At 42.9% G+C, this 18,700-nt stretch overlaps 1 protein-coding gene across 12 annotated transcripts in view; it reads right to left on the bottom strand.

Annotated features, from left to right (window-relative positions):
- The window catches only part of tet3 (tet methylcytosine dioxygenase 3), a 535,430-nt gene that overhangs the window by 96,096 nt on the left and 420,634 nt on the right, over nt 1-18,700 (bottom strand). For all 12 annotated transcript variants that reach the window (XM_041209398.1, XM_041209399.1, XM_041209408.1 and 9 more), the window contains one exon: nt 3,443-3,536. In XM_041209398.1, coding sequence (XP_041065332.1) covers nt 3,443-3,536 — 94 coding nt within the window. The remainder of the gene's footprint in view (nt 1-3,442; nt 3,537-18,700) is intronic.

Below are 18,700 nucleotides of genomic sequence, written 5' to 3'. Positions count from 1 at the left end.
AACTCCCTCCTCCCCCCAAACACCTTACCCCTCCATTGCACCTTCCTCCCCGCCCCCTTACATCTATCATAGAAACATAGAAAATAGGAACAGGAGTAGGCCATTTGGCGCTTTGAGCCTGCTCCGCCATTCATTATGATCATCCAACTCAATAGCCTGCTCCCGCTTTCTCCCCATATCCTTTGATCCCTTTCGCCCCCAAGGGCTATATCTAACTCCTTCTTGAAAACATACAATGTTTTGGCCTCAACTACTTTCTGTGGTAGCGAATTCCACAGGCTCACCACTCTCTGGGTGAGGAAATTTCTCATTTCAATCCTAAATGGTCTACCCCGAATCCTCAGACTGTGACCCCTGGTTCTGGACTTCCCCACCATCAGGAACATCCTTCCTGCATCTACCCTGTGTAGTCCTGTTAGAATTTTATAGGTTTCTATGAGATTCCCCCTCATTCTTCTGAACTTCAGCGAATATAATCCTAACTGACTCAATCTCCTCTCATATGTCAGTCCCACCATCCCAGGAATCAGTCTGGTAAACCTTCGCTGCACTCCCTCTATTGCAAGAATATCTTTCCTCAGATAAGGAGACCAAAACTGCACAAGGCCCTGTATAATTGCAGCAAGACATCTCTGTTCCTGTACTCGAATTCTCTTGCTATGAAGGCCGTCATATCTCCCGCCTTGTACCATTCTCCCCCATTACACCTTACCCTCTCCTCACTCCTTCCTCCACTTTTTCCTTTCTACCCACCACGTACTCCCTCCTCACCCCCCCGGACACATTCCACCCTCCGAACCCCCGCCCTTACACCTTCCCCCTTACCCCAACCTCCCCACACGCACCATTCCCCCCCCGTACACCACCTCCAGACTCCTTCCTTCTCCTGACACCCTCCTTCCCCTTCCCAACCTCAACCCCCTGACACCTTCGCCCCACCCCTCCCAACCTCACCCCTGGCCCCACCCAGTACAGTACACCTTCCTCTCCCATTCACACCTAGACCTTTCTTTTCATCCCTTCACCGATCATCTGTACCAGCCCATGGCGAAGTCTGCGAAGTTCCAAAGCAGGTCCAAAGCATCAACGGAGACCATGGAAGATGGTGCGAGCCCACGGCAAAGTCCGTGAAGTTCCACAGATGTGTGTTTATAATGTGCATCTCTGTATCTCTGTGAGTAAATGCTTATAAAAGTGCAGAAAGATTGTCTCCTGCTTTATCATTCACCATTGCTATGTGGAGATCTCCCATTTTCCGACAACTGCTTTGCCTCAGAGCGATTTGCAAGAGGGTCCACCCAGCATGCAATGCATGTGTTCTTCCAGGGCCTGGTAACCATCTTCTCAGATTTCTGCGATCTGAGCAAAGCCCTAAAGGTAAGTCCCGACTTCTGCATGTCACACTTATCCAGAAGTATTCTGGGCCAGGATGCAAATCGGGTTCACGCTGGCCTCCGGGGGATTCAGAGCGGACACCATCGGATGATCCCGCTGTGATTTCATGCTGGCATGAAACCGAATTCTGCCCCGCCTGCTGCAAACAGGAGTGGACAATTCCGCCCACTGATTTTATGGCAACGGGCAAATTTTCTAGTAGCCACGAGGGTGGGTGAGAAGAAATTTACTTTGCACTATTTATAACAAAATCATAAGCACTTTCTTTGTAAGTATGTTTATAATTTCATTACACAGAGAAAAATATTCCCTGAAAATATCCAAAAACAGATTTTAGAGAAGGCTGTTCCAATAGGATTCATGAATTCATTTAAAACATATGAAAAGTTGTCAATGTCACTTTTAAGAGTAATTGGTAAATATAAGATGTGGTATGCGTAATGAAAAGTGTCTGTTAAAAAATTACTTCCATGATACTATAGTGGGGAATAGTGTAAAATGGAGCAAGTCAAACTACATTCAAGCAGATAAAATCAAAATACTGCAGATGCTGGAAATCTGAAACAAAAACAGAAAATGCTGGAAAAACTCAGCAGGTCTAACAGCATCTGTGGAGAGAAAAATAGAGTTAACGTTTTGAGTCCATATGATACTCATTTTCTGTTTTTGTTTCACATTCAGGCAGTGTGTGTGTGCAAAAGTTGGCTTCATTATCTCAGTTGGGGAAGGTTAAATGATAAATTAGTCAAGGTTGCTACTTTCCAGAAAGCCTAGTGGTGAAGGATAAAACAGGAGACAATCTTTCTGCACTTATATAAGCATTTATTCACAGAGATGCATATTACAAAAATACACACCTCCTTAACTCAGACCCTAGTTCAAGTCTGTTCCTATTTGAATCCCCAGTTAACACTTGCCATCTGCATTCAATTGAACACAATCCATGTGTAACTAATCCAAAAGCAAAATCCTGCAGATACTGGAGATCTGAAATAAAAAGAAAATGCTGCAAATTCTCAGCAAGTCTGGCAGCATCTGTAGAGAGAGAAACAGAGTTAATATTTCAGGTCGTGTTCTTTCATCAGAACTGGGGAAAGTTTCGAAATTAATAGCTTTTATGTAGGTGAAATGGGGGAGGGAGAAAACGGAATAAAAGGGAGGGTCTGTGATAGGATGGAAGATGGGAGACATTAAATGACAAGAGTTGGCAGTGCAGAGACAAAGAGCGTAGTAATGGGACAAGTAGTGAAACTAAAGATGAGCCTAGAGGAGGTGTGTACAGCAGAATAATGAACAGTTGCTGTCCGAAAGCAAAAATAAGAAAACCAGCCTTCTTGACTCAACACTGAGGTTCAACAATTTCAGACCGTTATTTCTGCTCCCCCATTTTGTTTCCTTTTCTTTGAATGTGTCAGCCTTAATCTTGTTTTCGCCATTTTTTGTTTTCAGGAGGCAATGTTCATTATTCCGCCATTCACATCTCCTCTGGACTCATCTTTTGTTTCATTATTTGTCCCAGGACTACTCTTTTTGGCTCTGTCCCACCAACTCTTTTGTCATTTAATGTCTCCTGCCTTCTGCCCTATCATAGATCCTCCCTTTTGTTCTATTTCCATCCTTCCTCATTTCATCTACACAAAAGCTGTTACATTTCTAACTTTTCCCAGTTCTGATTAAAGATCACGATCTGAAACGTTAAGTATGTTTCTCTTTCCAGAAATGTTGCCAGACCTTATGAGTATTTACAGCATTTTCTGTTTTTAATAACTAACTTGGTTCCTGTTACTGAGTTTTAATAATTAAACACTGTAGAAGTCTACCTGTGTGGATAGTGAGCAAAGACAGGATCAGACTCGGGTGTAACAACTCCTGTAGTAATCAGTTTACTGACACTTGCTATCCAAACTTACATGAAATGGCCATTTGGGTAAAATACTGGAGGGTGCCCATGACCTATGAAATGTCCCTCAGCATAAATAACTGCTTTCAGAAGAAGAAGGATAAAAGAGAAAAATAAAATTAAACAAGAACAGAACTTGGCACTTACCCATTTTGCAATTGGACAACCCTGGGAACTTTTTCCTTCTTTCCCTGTGTAAATGACTTTCTCAATTCTAACTGCTTTCCCTTTCTCCCCATATCTGAAAGAAATAACAGTTCTGGTAAGTTAAACCATTATAAAAATTAAAGATTACCTTGTTGCATTGAAGGTCCAGGTTATTAAACAGGGTTTATCTGGTAGGTGATCTCTTATTTCAAACTGTAGTGTATATCTTTTTAAACTGTGACTTGCGAAACAAACGTCATTAAATGTATAATTTCTCACAATCTATTCCTTCACAGCCACATGGTACTTGCTTGCAAGTCTGGGGTTGATTTAACTGTAGTTGCTTGTTTCACTGACTAGAGATGTGCTATAAGAAAGTTAGAATGCCCACAACTCTCTCTGTGAATCCCCAAATTAGTTGCATCTTGCATCTCTCCAGCTGCATATGCTAATATTAGCAACTCTTTTTTTGGGCATTGATGACATATTTGATTCAAAATATAAATGTTTACTTCTAATATTAGTATTTCATATTGCAGGCAAATTATTAACTGCTCATTGTAACAAATTTTTCTATAATCTTAGCTGAAGTTTCAAAATAAAATGGCTCAAATCACAATCAAATAAATCCTTAACTAGAATCTTGGCTGACACGCCATGAAACTAACTAAACTTTAATTCTAATTGTAAGGTACTACTTCTGTTTAAAGTCTCTTAACCAGCTTCAGGAACAATTGTTCAGCATTGACTGCCACGATGCCAGCCGCAAGAAAAAAAGCACTTGCAAAACAGGTTAAACTGTACCCTCAAATTTAAATGTAACTAGATATTCCAACCATTGTCTAAAAATAATTGGAAAATCTTACAATAAATGTTTCATAGATTAATACTGAATGCTGTACACTTCAAAGGCATAACATTTTAGGATTGAGATAAGTGCACCTGTAAACAATTAACGTCAATATCTGAAAGTGTTATTGTCTTGCAACATGCTCCAACCTATTTATTCAACATCATTTATTTTGATTATACAATGTTAGAATACTGCAGGCCCAATTGTGTTATATAAAGCTTTCCAATGAATGAACTCAGAATCTCTGCTACATTGACACCATCTGGTAATTTACTGTTCACTGGGCACCACAAATATTTTTCACTGTTGCACAGCCAGAGGGCCATTTTCAACCGATGTGACATTATTGTGGTGAACAAACAATTCCATCTGTGCACTGAGGTTCATATGGTCCATGTGGGAAAAGGAAACAAATAAAACAATGTGGGGAATTTCAATCCAACCTACACAGTGGGAATGGGCTGAGTGCACAATTAAAATAGTCTGGAACTCCTGACACCAATTGAATGCTTATTTGCGCAATTTCAAACCGTGCGCATGTGCAAAGAAGGTGGTGACATCATCAAAACGGTTTCAGGAGATAGAAGCTTCTATCAAACTGAATTTTATAAGAATAAAATCCTGACTTCCAGGCTGGGATTTTCTGCTCCGGGCCTAAGCTCTGTGGTGGGCATGGGAAGTCAGAAGGACACACGCCTCAGAGTTTAGCGGGTAAACCTGCTGAATCGTGCAATTTTGGGCTCATTAATTATGCAGCAGGGAGTTTCCCAGTGAATCGTACAGTGGGGCGGGCAGGGAGTTGCACACCCTGCTGTCATACCTCCGCACCATTTTTAAAAGGCACCTGGACACTCATGAATAGCACAAGGTCTCTGAAAGACAGGATGACCTCCAGGAAGCAGCAGGCACCGGCCCATGCTTCGATGATGTCTCACAGGAGACTGACCTGCAGGCCATGGAGAACAGAAGGGAGGTCCTCTTTCCCAAGGATGGAAGGAGGAGGAGGAGGAGGCCCGGCCGTCGCACCACGCTTGCCTGGGAGAAAGTTGCCAGGGTGGTCAATGTCACATCTGTACATAGGAGGACAGCCCTGCAGTACAGAAAAAGAATGAATAACCTAATCCGCATAAGTATATTTTGTGGGTGTTGGGCATTGCTGCAAGGCCAGCATTTGTTGCCCATCCCTAATTGTTCTAGAACTTGCTCAGCCATTTCAGTGAGCAGTTAAGAGCCAACCATACTTCTGCGGTCTGGAGTCACATATAGGCAGACCAGGCATAGATGACAGATTTTCTTCACTAACGGGCATTAGTAAACCAGATGGGTTTTTATGACAATCAGTGAGAGTTTCATTGCCACTGTTACTGAGACTAACTTTCAATTCCAGATTTTATTAATTGAAATTAAGTTCCACCAGCTGCCATTGTGAGATTTGAACCTGTGTCCCCAGAGCATTAGCCTGGGCATCTGGATTACTAGTCCAGTGATATTATCACAATCTCCCCCATACTCTACTCCCCATACTTGCATCACTGAATGGGTCCTGGGACGTGGCTGTCAATGGCAAGGCCAGCATCTGTGCTGCCATGCATAAAAGCCCTTCACAAGGTGCTAGGATGCTGCCTCATAGGCCCACTGTAGTCTGTGTGGTCTGCTGGGAGGGAGGTAACTGCAAGTTGCTCACCCAGCCAGACTGAAGGCACAGACATTGTGGAGATGTTAGGAGTGGGGTGGGTTGGCATTGAAGACAACTTGCAGATGCTTGCTGATGCCATGCCTATATTGCTATTGTCCTTGTAGCTGCTAGAACTTGCGGGTCTGGAGGGTGGATACCCTTGGGGACTAGCAGCAGTGCATCTTTCATGTGGTGCACACAACTGCTAATGGGTTGGTGGCAGAGGAATTCAATGCTGAGGGAGCCAGATGGGGTGTCAATCAAGCGTCCTACATATCCTGCATGGTCTCCAGCTTCCTGAGTGTTGTTGGAGCTAGACTTATCCAGGCTAGTGGACAGTATTCTCTCAACCCTCTCTCTCTCTCTCTCTCCTCCCCAACCCCCCCCCCCCCCCCCCCCCCCCCCCCCCCCCCTCCCCCATCCCCACAACAAACGGTGTTTAGGATTTGGGGATTCATGAGGTTACTCATTAGACAGAATTAGCAGCATGTGATCTGCGCCAGCGTCAGAAGTGCTCACAAACTATGCTCTAACTTTATGCAGGAGAAGACAGCACACAATAGACATGAGATGAGAAGACAACAGGGGGCATGCCAGAAGTCCGCCCCCTCAACAGTTTGAGCACTGGGCTGCCAAACTGGCAGGGGAGGACCATGACCTTGCACGTGCTGACGGTGAGGTCGGCCTCCCGCAGCCATGCAGTGAGAAAGCATGCTTAATCTTTGCTAATTGGAATCTGAGGGTGAAGCTCTGTGCTATGTAGGAGGCAGGCCATGCAGTCACTTATTCTGTCCTCTTTCCATTATAGGTGCGTGCAGGAAGAGGGTGAGGCCAGACACCTGCGCATGCAATTAGCCCAAGCCTGCGTGACACCTCTGAAAAGAGCGAGGATGATGAATTCTCATCTGTAGAGCCATCATAAAATTCACCTGCACCTTCCACCAGCCCAGAGACACACACTTCGGTGGCTGATAGATCTAGTTTACGCTGGTCTTCACACCCTGGTAGTCATCTCATGACCTTAGTCCATCAGAACACCCAATTTCTGCTGGAGACACACTCAAATCTGCACTCCTTTGCTGTAGCCGTAGGTGAGCTTTCACAGTGGCTACACCAGAAGGGGAACGGGGCACCTCGACATCCCTCCGGATGCTCCTTCTCCTCAAGAAGTCAGGGATGAGCTCTTGGGCATCCAAAGGGTGGGGGAGTGTCAGGCAGGCGGTCTTGGGGCTTCCATCTAGGATTCTCCAAGGGTATCCAGCTGCTCCAAGTCCCCTCTGCCTGTGACCCCATCAGCTCCAGCATCTGGGACCGCTGAAGGTGTACCTGCCACAGAGCAGGAGACACAATCTCCAGATCTCGGTCTTCCAAAGGACAACAGCTAAGGTCATCGAAGACAAGAGGGCATAGTGGTCAGCAGGCTGCCACCACCTCTGCTGCGGATGTCAGGGAAACACCTAGATGCAGTGGCAGGGTAAGGAAAACTAAGAAGTTCTAAATTCACTCTGATAGCACGGGTGTAGAACCATAGTAATTAATTGCTACACTTTTGTAAATATATGATTCATTGTACTTTACTGACATCTGCTGGCTTTTTCTTACTGCTGATGCTTGTGTTGATGTATGTGCATAACCCCCCCTCTCCTTTCAAAGTGCCATCCCAGGCTGAGTCTGTCCTTCTGAATCATGCCTAGAATGAAGGCATCGCATTTTGCCAAGGCCCTTTCGATCCATGTGCAAGGAGCCTCTGAGGCACACTGTTCCTTTTCCCTCCACTTCATTTCTGATTCTACAGAACGACATTTTCCTTGTCAAGACAGCATACCAGGGTTCCCCTTCAGTTATCCATCCAGCCCCCACCGATGACCCTCCTCTCCAGCAGCATTTCTTAAGCGGGACATTGAGTGTGTGGATCAGTGCTGTGCCTTAGCATCAGGATGGTGTGCTTTCAGACTGTCTCCAATTGTCTCCTTCTAACTTCCTCCTGTAACCCACACCCTACTCCGTATCACCACTGACCACCACACTCCCACCCCGCTCCCCCCTCCTGGTGTTACCTTCACCATCCCCCTTGAACCAACCCCCCCTATCAAACTTCAGCCCATCAGCACAACCCTTCATATGCCTTCGCTCCCCAATGAGCCCACACCTGTCACAGTCCCTATGCCCACCCTGATCCTACCCATCTCAAGGATCCGTGTACACCTTCATGTCCCCTCCAACCACCCAAACCAATCCTTCACCTAGCACAGACACAATCTCACCCTCCCACCCTACTGCATCCCACTGCCCCCCTTAACAGTAGCTGTGCCCTCCCACCATCAGTACCCTCAATTTGCCCCCCCAAATTCCTCCAATGACACCGCAGATCCCTCCCTCTGAAACTACCCCTCTTTCCCTGTTTTCCCCCTCACTGTCCCCTGCCTTCCCACGGTCCCTGCACTACTCCCAGTCCCTTTCTGCAACACTCCCTGGTTTCATCTCCCCTTGCACCCCCCCCTCGCCCCTCCCCGGTCCTCCCGCCTCTGCCTCGTATTCCTGCATCCCTGTGTTGTCTGCCCTCTCCCCGCCTCATTTTCCAACACCCGCTCCCCCGCTCCTGGTCGTTGTGCACCTTCCACTGAGTGGAACAGCCTGCATCTTTTTGCTAAATCCTCACCATGTCACGTTGGTCCAGTCGTGTTTCAGACCGGCGTAAACTCTGGTGGGGTGGAGATATGCCGGGGAGGAGAATTCCAGTCGGGTGCTCATTTAAATCATATTAATTCTATGCTAATCAGGTTCCTGACAGCCTTTGGTGGAATGGCTACCTACCATGATGGTCAGGACTGCAAGTTCCCGCCGGCATTTCTCACCATTGGGAACCCGATTTTTTCATCCCAATGTATTCTCCACCCCCCGCCTGCCACGAACGCTGCTATTGGCGGGGGCATAAAATTCCCGTCCCAATGTCTGATCTCACTTAGCCGGAAATCTCTAAAATATTTTAACGTTGTGAGCTGGGGAGGTCAGAGATACACTAATGTCTCACTTCCATCTGAGCCAATACAATAATTGTACATTTCACGCAAGGCTGTAGATTTAACCTTGAGGTTACTTTCAAGTTCAGCATTTTGTTAAATTTCCACCTTCAATTACTTGCAGACCAATTTAACAAATCAAATATGTTCCTGACCAGAATTATGCCCTATATTTACTAATATACAGATATACATTTGTAACATTGATGAGTTCAGGCTGAAAAGGAATATGAGGTAGGAATTGGCTGTTGGTTATTAACTCAATCCCAAAGAATCTGCAATGTGAGTGGGGTAGGTGGGTGAGGAGGCTAAGTCATGCAGTCAGATCAGGTTCAGTCAGAATCTCACCACAGCTGTTAAAAGTTCTGCTCCATTTCCCTGCCCCAGCTCTGTGAAACCCAGTGGAATCTTCACCCAGTTGAATAGTTGGGAAGAGTATAGAAGGTAATACAGGAACGGACTGGGGTCCTTTACTAAACATGATGAAAACAAAGGGACCGAAGAACAACTCAAATCTGGAGGTTTCCAGGAACATTCTGATTTAAAAACAAAATTGCAACGATTTTGTTCTGTTCAACTGAGGTTTAAACAAGGATGTATTTAAACAAGTTGATCTGTATTTTCACCTGTTGCTATGTCTATAATAATTCTGTATTTTTGTGAGCAGTTTTTGCTTTATATTCTATGTTTACCCTGTCTAATTTCAATGTTATTGCAAATTTCTCTAAAGTAAACATTATCTACAATTCAGATTTTAGATTTCTAAATGAGGGAACCATTCCCTAATCAAGCCAGGCAGGACATCACTGACTATGATGTCAATGACTGCATCTGCATTTGTGCAGGAAGTGCAGTGTAAACAGATGAGTCTGCAAAGATAATTGTCCAATGGCTTACCACCCTGTTCATCCCCGATTTCTGCTTTCTTAATGGGGGACATTATTGCAGCCAAAACACTTGCCAAAGTCAGGTACTAATAATACAAATTGGGGTCCTCTAAGGTAATAAATGTCTTAATGGAAAAGAAGTAGCAATCTCGATTCGCCCCTCAATGTAGCTTGATGCTGTCGAGTGATTTCTGAACCATATGATTTTGACCTGCCAGCCAGCTGCCTCTTTCCACCATTGGATGGGCAGTTGACCAGTGGGAAAGAAATGAAACCTGGGAATTAAAATAGCCCAGGTGCTAAACTAATGGTGTTGAGTGCTTGCCCTGTCCGCAACTCCCTTCCCTTCCAAAATACACACCCAACAACATTGCAGAACTGCCTTTTATTCCATAGGACTTAATCAAAAGGAGAAAAGTGAATTAAATAACACAATAATATACAATAAAGTAGCTAATAAAAACAATCTTAACAGAAGTGCTGATTATAAAAAGAAATTATTGTAACATGCCTTATCCCAGAGTATTAGAATTCATTCAATATTAAAGGATACAGGATGTTCAGGAAGGATATAAATGACAAGATAGGGAGATGACTATTTGGAATAGTTGGAAATAAAAGATGTTAGATCGATGTCCCAAGGAATTAATCAAAATGAAATTGTTTGACATGAATTAACAAGTCTGCATGGAATAGGGTAAATGAGCAGCATCAGTTACAGAATCCCAGGGCAGAATAAGATGATTTTGTACAAACAATAAGCTTACCCTCTGCTGCTGAAACCCTCATCCACACCTTTGGTACCTCCGGAATTAACTCTTCTAATGCACTTCTACCTGGCCTCCCACGTTCTACCTTCCATAAACGTGAGGGCACCCAAAACTCTGCTGCTCTGTCCTAATTCACAGGAAGTCCCATTCACTCACCACACCTCATGCTCACTGACTTACACAGGCTACCAGTTGAGGAAACCATGATTTTAAAATTCTCATTCTTTTTTTCAAATCCCTCCATGACCTCAAACCTTCCTATCTCTACAATCTCCTTCAACCCACAATCTTCTAAGATATCTGCGCTCCTTTAATTCTAGCCTCTTGAGCATCCCGATTTTAATTGCTCCACTCTTGGTGCTGTGCCTTCAGTTGCCAAAGCCCGAAGCTCTGGAATTTCTTCCTAAAAGCTCCACCTTGCTTGCCTCTTTTGAGACGCTCCTTAAAACCTGCCTCTTGACCAAGTTTTTGGTCATTTGTCTCAAGATCTCATTATATGATGTGGTGCCATATCTTCTTCTATAATACCTCTAAAGTCCTTGGGAAGCTTTATGTTAAAATCCCTACTTAACTACAAGTTGTTGTTGATAACGTCTTCAAAATTGACCCAATAAAAACTGGGAAAGACCAAAATGAAAAGAGGTTTTAGAATTATTCAGTTGGTGAAAAATTGATTTTGATCCAGTAAGGAAAAGGGTTATTTACACTTTGACCAGATTGTTAAAAACTATGTGTGGATGATTTGTTTGCTATATTTAAATCTGCAGCTGCATGTAATAATTTCCTTGTCTTAATGGCTCCATCCTGTGCTCAAATTCACCTTTGAAATGGAGCAGTCAAATTAACTCCCCTTTATTGATGTACTAATTAAGAAATCTGTCAGGGATTCTCTACCATGGCCTACCACAAGCCTACCTTCACTGTTCAGTATATGCATTGCGATTCTTACAGTTCTGCATGCTATAAAATTGGCTTTATCGGCCACCTTGTAAATAGGGGAGCCATTTGCTCACCATGCAAGCATGATGCTGAAATAGTGCGCATCAAAGTCATCCTGCAGGATAATAGCTACCCTGATCAGATCATTTTACGCTGTATATCACGCAAACTCATGAGCGGGCCTAAGGCTGTCACTTACGGCCCTGAAAAGTGCCCAGTCTACCTCACATTACCCTGGAAGGACAGGGTATCGCAAAAATTTAACCAACAAGTGAAGCTAGTTGTTTCACGCTGCTACTATGCAGTAAAAACACTAGTGGTATTTGACACTAACAGTCAAGCAAAAAGAAATTTTGCCTATCACCCATATGAGTTATGTGGTATATGAATTTTAGTGCCAGTATTATGCTAGGTGTATGTAGGTCATACCTCCCAAAGATTGGCGATTCATATCAAACAGCATGTCCCAGCCACTGTACCTAGCTAGCCTATGCTTGCAAAATTCAAAACAAAGTGTCCAAAATTAGATGTGTTTCTACTATTGAACAACATTTGCTAAATAATCCTCAGTGTGCTAAGAATTACACTGACAACCAATTTAAGATTGTCAGTTGGACTTGCAGTGTGGCTCATTTGCGTACTGGAAGCTACATATATTAATCCACAAGGCCCTGTTCTTTGCAGACAGAAAGAACATCACAGAATCACAGAATTGTTACAGCACAGAAGGAGGCCATTCGGCCCATCGTGTCTGCATCAGCTCTACAAATGAGCATTATGACTTAATGCCATTCTCTTACCTTTTCCCCATAACCCTGCACATTGTTTCTATTCAAATAATCACCCAATGCCCTCTTGAATGCCGCAATTGAACCTGCCTCCACCCCACTTTCAGGCAGTGCATTCCAGACTCAAACATATACATACATTCTGCCAGCTTTGGCTAAACATAAAAGTGACAACCATTCGTTGACTCATCCCTTGACCAATCAGGGTTGAACTGCCTGGTTTAAATTTGAAACAATGCTTGGCAGTTAACTGTCAGTCACCATCACTGGTGCATTCTCCATAGCAATGCATCTACCAATCAGAGTCTGCTTGCCTACCAATCAGCACTCTCTTCTCATACAGAATAAATTGTTGTTTTCCCCTTGGTATTGGTATTCTTTCAAAGTGTCCTGATGAGTGCAAGATGAAAAGCTTCGACATGTCTAGTTTTTTTAGCAATCAAAACAAAACCTTCTGGGGGCCATATTTAAATAGGCAACAAAAGAGAGGGCCCGTGTGAAATGGGGGGTTAGATTCTTTTAATATGCTTTAAGAGGCTTAAAGCCTGTTTTTGATACCCTCTTTATTGAATTGGTTTGCCCTGAACAAGCTAGGCTGCTACCCTCCGAAAAACCAGGTTTACATGCAACCTAACTGGTGGTCCTTAAATGCTGCCACCAAAAATGTAACTTCCAGAAAAGTGACTCCCAGGAGGTGCAGAGTTGCTCCTCCGTGCTTTACATTAAAATCATTGGCCACTGCTAGCCACCACTTGCTCCCCTACTGTTCGCTGACCACCTGCGCCACCACCCCCCCCACCGCCCCCACCCTCCCAACCCACTCCTTCTCTGCTGCCTACCATTGTCCTCATCTCTCCTTTCTTCAGGATTATTAACCTCATCTTTTGGTCACATCGTCCCTCATGATCGCTTCACCTCTTTCTCCAAGGCCTGCCCTGAGGGCCACTGCCGATGACCCAACAACTCAAAATTCAAATAGTCTTCTTCTGCCAGCTGCCAGGGTAACCCAGAAGGTGTGTGTAGCTCACCAGTACAATGTAACTGTGGTTTGAGGCCCAACATCAGCTGAGACTTTGACCTATCCATGCTGCCACAGAGCTTTCTTCAATGGAAAGGAAAATGTCGGGCTTATATAATGGGTCACCGATGCTGTGTCAGGGCTGAATTCTATCCCAAAAAGTTTAAAACTATGTTATGTTCTTGATGCTTCAGATCTTAGATGCAATACTGCACAACAATCTAAATGCTGTTTCAGCAATTTTGAGACAACATAGATAGCAATTCAAATCAGATAACTGAGATAATCATCTGTTATGATCCTTTTTTTTTAAACACAATTTCAAGCAAATCTCCATTCGGCTCAGGTCACATTGGTTAGCAAAAATAACCAATGTGCCATTGCAGGATATCTGTGGTATTTTTCAGAATGAGTATCCTGTCACAATTATGTCATACAACATCTATCACAAGAAAGTCCTATGATTTTTAAAAATTCATTTGTGGAATTTTTGAATGTTGCTAAGAAGGCTAGCAATTACTGCTCATCCCTAATTGAGAAGGTGGAGTCAGCCAGCTTCCTGAACCTCTGCAGTCCATGTGGTGTAGGTACACACACAATGCTGTTCGTGAGGGAATTCCAGAATTTTGACCCAGCGACAGTGAAGGAATGGTGATATAGTTCCAAGTCAGCATGGTGTCAGCCTTGGTGAAAACATGGACAAAAGAGCTGAATTCTAGAGGTGAAGTCAGAGTGATGGCTCTTAACATAAAGGCAGCATTTGACTGAGTGTGCCATCATGCATGCCTTAATAAAATTGAAGTCAATGGGAAATAGGGAGCAAAGCTTTCACTGGTTGGAATCATACCTAACTCACAGGAAAATGGTTGTGGTTGTTGGAAGCCAATCATCTCAGCCCCAGAACATTGTTGCATGAGTTCCACAGGGAATTCTTGCCTAACCAGCTCGAGCTGTTTCATAGGCCAGGATTTTCCAGTCCCGCCCGGGGCTGGGATTTTCCTGTGCCACCGAAAAATCAATGGACTTTTGGCTGGCTGTCTAAATGTTCCATTCTCTCCCATGACGAGTCCCGCCCACATCCCAGCTGTGAGGTCTGAAGTGGGCATGTTTGCTGATGCACAATATTTAGCATCATTCCGAACTCCTCAGACCATGAAGCATCTGTGTCTGCATGCAGCTGGATTGGGCTGAAAAGTGATAAGTAACATTCATGCCACATAAGTACCAGGCAATGACCATCTCCGACAAAAGAGAATCTAACCATCTCCCCTTGGTGTTAAACAGCATTAGCATCGCTGAATACCCACCATGAACATCTTTGGGGTTACCATTGACCAGAAAATTAACTGGATCAGTCATGTAAAAAGTGTGACTGCAAGAGCAATCCAGAGGCAATGAATTCTATGCAAATAACTCACCACTCCTCAAAGCCTTTTCGCCATTTACAAGGCACAAGTCAGGATTGTGAGGATTGTGATGGAATGATCTCCATTTGCCTAGATGAGTATAGCTCCAATAACACTCAAGAAGCTCAACAGCATCCAGGACAAAGCAGCGCACATGATCGGCAGCTATCCACTATTTCAAACATTCACTCCCTCCACCACCAGCATACAGTGGCAGCAGTGTATACCATCTGCAAGGTGCATTGCAGTAAGTTGACAGCGCTCCTTCAACAGCAGCTCCAAACCCACAATCTTTACCATCGAAAAGGATAAGGGCAGTAGATGTATGGGAACAGCAGCAACTGCAAGTTCCCCTCCAAGTCAAGTTTCTTTATCTTAACTAGAATAGAGAAACCTCTGAAATAATAACTTATGGTATTATAAAATGGTTAAAGCTTGTTTTTTTGTTTTAAAGGAGGGCCAATTCTGTTCTTAAAAAGATCAGGTTGAAAGACTTGAAAGTATATTATACTGCAACACTCTATTCATTTTGATGTAACTATCTGCAAACAGTAGAAAAATATGCAGGTCCTAAAATCACAGGTGCCAAAATACTAAACAAACTCACTCACTTTTCCAGAACCACTTCATCCAATTCAGGGTCACAGCGAGTCAGGGCCTATCCCGACAGGCAATGGGCACCAGGTGGGGGGGTACACCAAGGATGGGATGCCAGTCCATCACAGGGCACACATTCACATGTGCACACACTCACATGCACACACACTGGGAGACGATTTATCATACCCAGTCCACCTAACCAGCATGTCTTTGTACAGTGGGGGGAAACCAGAGCACCCGGCAAAAACTCCACACACACAGACACCCGAGGTCAGGTTCAAACTCGGATCCCTGGAACTGTGAGGCAGCAGCACTAAACACACTGCCACCGTGACACCCCACTGAACAAGCTATTTTGTAAAATTCATACAAACATAAGAAGCATTTCTTTTAGAATTCTACATTACTTGGGATTAGTCAATAATTGGATTAAACATTTTGTTAATTATTTTCCTCTTCAATTTCAAAACTGTTGGAAAATTTCTCCAGAAGGAAACATATTACAATAGCTGAGTTGGAAAACAAAAGTCACAAAACCTTATATTTAAGCAGCAGCACAAGTTTGTTGTTCCCTGTTTTACTTAGCTGCAGCCTATCCTCACAAAGAACAGAAAAATAAAGATCTATAATTATATAATCAGTTTCTTAATATACTCCAGGACATCACAGTACTTCTACCTTCAGGAGCTGACTTTGTCTGGACAGTCTGTGCAGACTTTGAGGCACATCTAAGCAAGTTCCCATGCCCTGCTGCATGCTCTTGGGTGACTGCACACATAGAAACTAATCGCACCAAACTCACCTCGTGTCAACAAACAGACAAGCACATGAGAGGCTTGTAGACGTGCCACTAATAAATTAAAAGTCTACATCAGTACAATGGGAGATTTTTTTTCTCTTCAACTTTTTCCAGTCCCGGCTGGTACATAATGCAAAGGATTTTAAGTTCCAAGTCTTGCGAGGTGTAATGCACCTGCTTTGAATAAGCATGCATCAGGAAACAAATGTTTGCTATTTCTGGAAAGCAGTAATGCGAAAATAGATATGGAAGTGGCAATCACATTGTTGCATAAAATTGGTTGCATTATATTATCAATTTGGTTTTAGTAATATTACAGTACCTACAGTTAGAAAATTGCAATCAATATTTTGTACCTTGCAGAGATAAATATCGATTGCTACTTCTGCCATTTTGAGACAGTTTTGTATATATTTCAAAAGACCGAAATTTTCATTGTAAGAACATAAGAAATAGGACCAAAGTAGGCGATATAGGCTCTCAAGCCCGCTCCGCCATTCAGTCAGGCCATGGCTGATCTGCGACCAGAACTCCACTTTCCTGCCTGATCCCCATATCCTTTCATTCCCTTATTTAAAAAAAAAATCAATAAATATCAGCCTTCTGGGATAGAGAATTCTGAAGATTCACAACTTTGTGTGTGAAGAAATTCCTCCTCATTTCATTCATAAATGGCCAACCCAGATGTGATGCTATGTTTACAGGAGGGTCAATTGTGACAGCGCTCAATGCCAAAAGGCTGTAAATTTACTTTAAGTTAAAACAGAAGAGTATCATATTACAGTAACAGCAATAAATTAAATAATGGCTGAAACTTTTAGATGTAACTTGGGACCTTCAGAATATTGCAGAAGGGTTTCAACTATCATGTTGGTGATTGGACTTAATCTGCTTTACTGCAGATCTGCTTTACTGTCAATAATAATTTTAAATGAATGCTGACATAGATGAAGATATTTGAACTTTTGATAACTCTTCCTGAAATTCTCAGCCGTCATAAGTGTTGGCAGCCAATAAACATAGTTAACATTTATTTCTATGACAGTACTTTGACCAGTTAAACTGAGGTTTTAGTCCTATCAAGTGAAGTTTCAAGGTCAAACCCAAAATAAAGTATTTGCACTGTTATAACTACATTGAAAAAGATTTAAAATTTACATTTATTGTTTACGCACTAGAATAAGATGCCAAACAAGAAATATATCCACGCCTCTTCAGAACTTTTATAAATGTGCAGTGTGCAACTATTTTTTTTAAAAATATGAAAAACTGATGACTTGTTACCCAGTTATCTGAAGCTTTGTGGTTAATAGCACATGATGGAGCTTTGTTGCCTTTTAGAAAGCAAAATAAATATGATAGGATGGAATTTCCTCAAACATTCTGCTGGACTTTTGCCATTGCCGTAGTGGTGTGGCTCAGGAAAAGCAGAGACGTGGGATGAATCAGGTCTTGAACTGAAATTTGATTTCCTGCAACCTTCACCTCTTTATAAGATTAATTACATGGAAGAGGTGAGGCCAGCAGCAGTATTTCCTATGCAGGGAGTTTCTGCATTCTTAGTCTATAAGAGCACCAGTGTAAGACTAGACATTTAAATGCCAAGTGGGAAGGTTGAAAGAGGAGTTAATGAGGAACAGAGTTCAGGCCAGGAAAGCATTCTGGACTCCAAAAGATAGTAATTATTTCCTTTTGATAACAGTTCAATATTGGTCTCCTTACACAGGGTTCAAACAAGGCACAGTGGAACATTCAGGAACTGTAATAGTCTGGGCATCCCCTCTCAATAGCTGGCAAGCACCTGAGCTTAACCTCTTATGGCTTGGGCTCACACGGGCCCCATGCAAATGAGATGGTCTTCCACTGACTCCACATATTCCAGCAAGGTCAACGATGAAGGATACCAGCAGACTTAATCCCTGTGCAACTGATGGAATCATGTTGTATTAATTTTCGGTCCCTGTTAATCCAGACCAGAATAAATTTCTCTTAATCAATAAAACAGTTGGGTAAGAATTTTAGATTATTTATCCAATTGATTTAAAACTGTCTGGACACTAATTTAAGTTATTGGGTTGCTCTGGATTGGCTGCTGTCTGTGCCAAATATGGCAAGCTCTTCTCTTCATTTTAGCTCCAAATTCAGTTAAACCTCTTAAGGAAAATTAATTTGCATTCAAAATTTGGCAACTGAACAATCAATTTTTGAGCATTTTAGGAGGTCCTTTTGTTTATTGTGGAAATCTATGTTTTTTTACATTTATTAAAGTTAGTATAAATTGACAAAAACATTGAGGCCTAGAAATTTGATGGTGCTACACCTTTTTCTCAGGTGAAAGATAAGTGGTTGAGACTCCGATATAGCATGAAGCATGTGCTCATTATGAGCCAGAGGTGCACTCCCAGCTATGTTCATATAAGCAAAAAACTGGATGACCAGGGCCTCCATTTAAAACAGACATTAGTACAATTGAAAATGTCATCTTACACCTGTTTAAGGTCTT

This window comes from Carcharodon carcharias, chromosome 17 (assembly GCF_017639515.1).
Source record: "Carcharodon carcharias isolate sCarCar2 chromosome 17, sCarCar2.pri, whole genome shotgun sequence".
NCBI classification, from domain to species: Eukaryota; Metazoa; Chordata; class Chondrichthyes; order Lamniformes; family Lamnidae; genus Carcharodon; species Carcharodon carcharias.
Note: the sequence above shows the minus strand (reverse complement) of the source record. Positions and strands in the feature narration are given on the sequence as shown.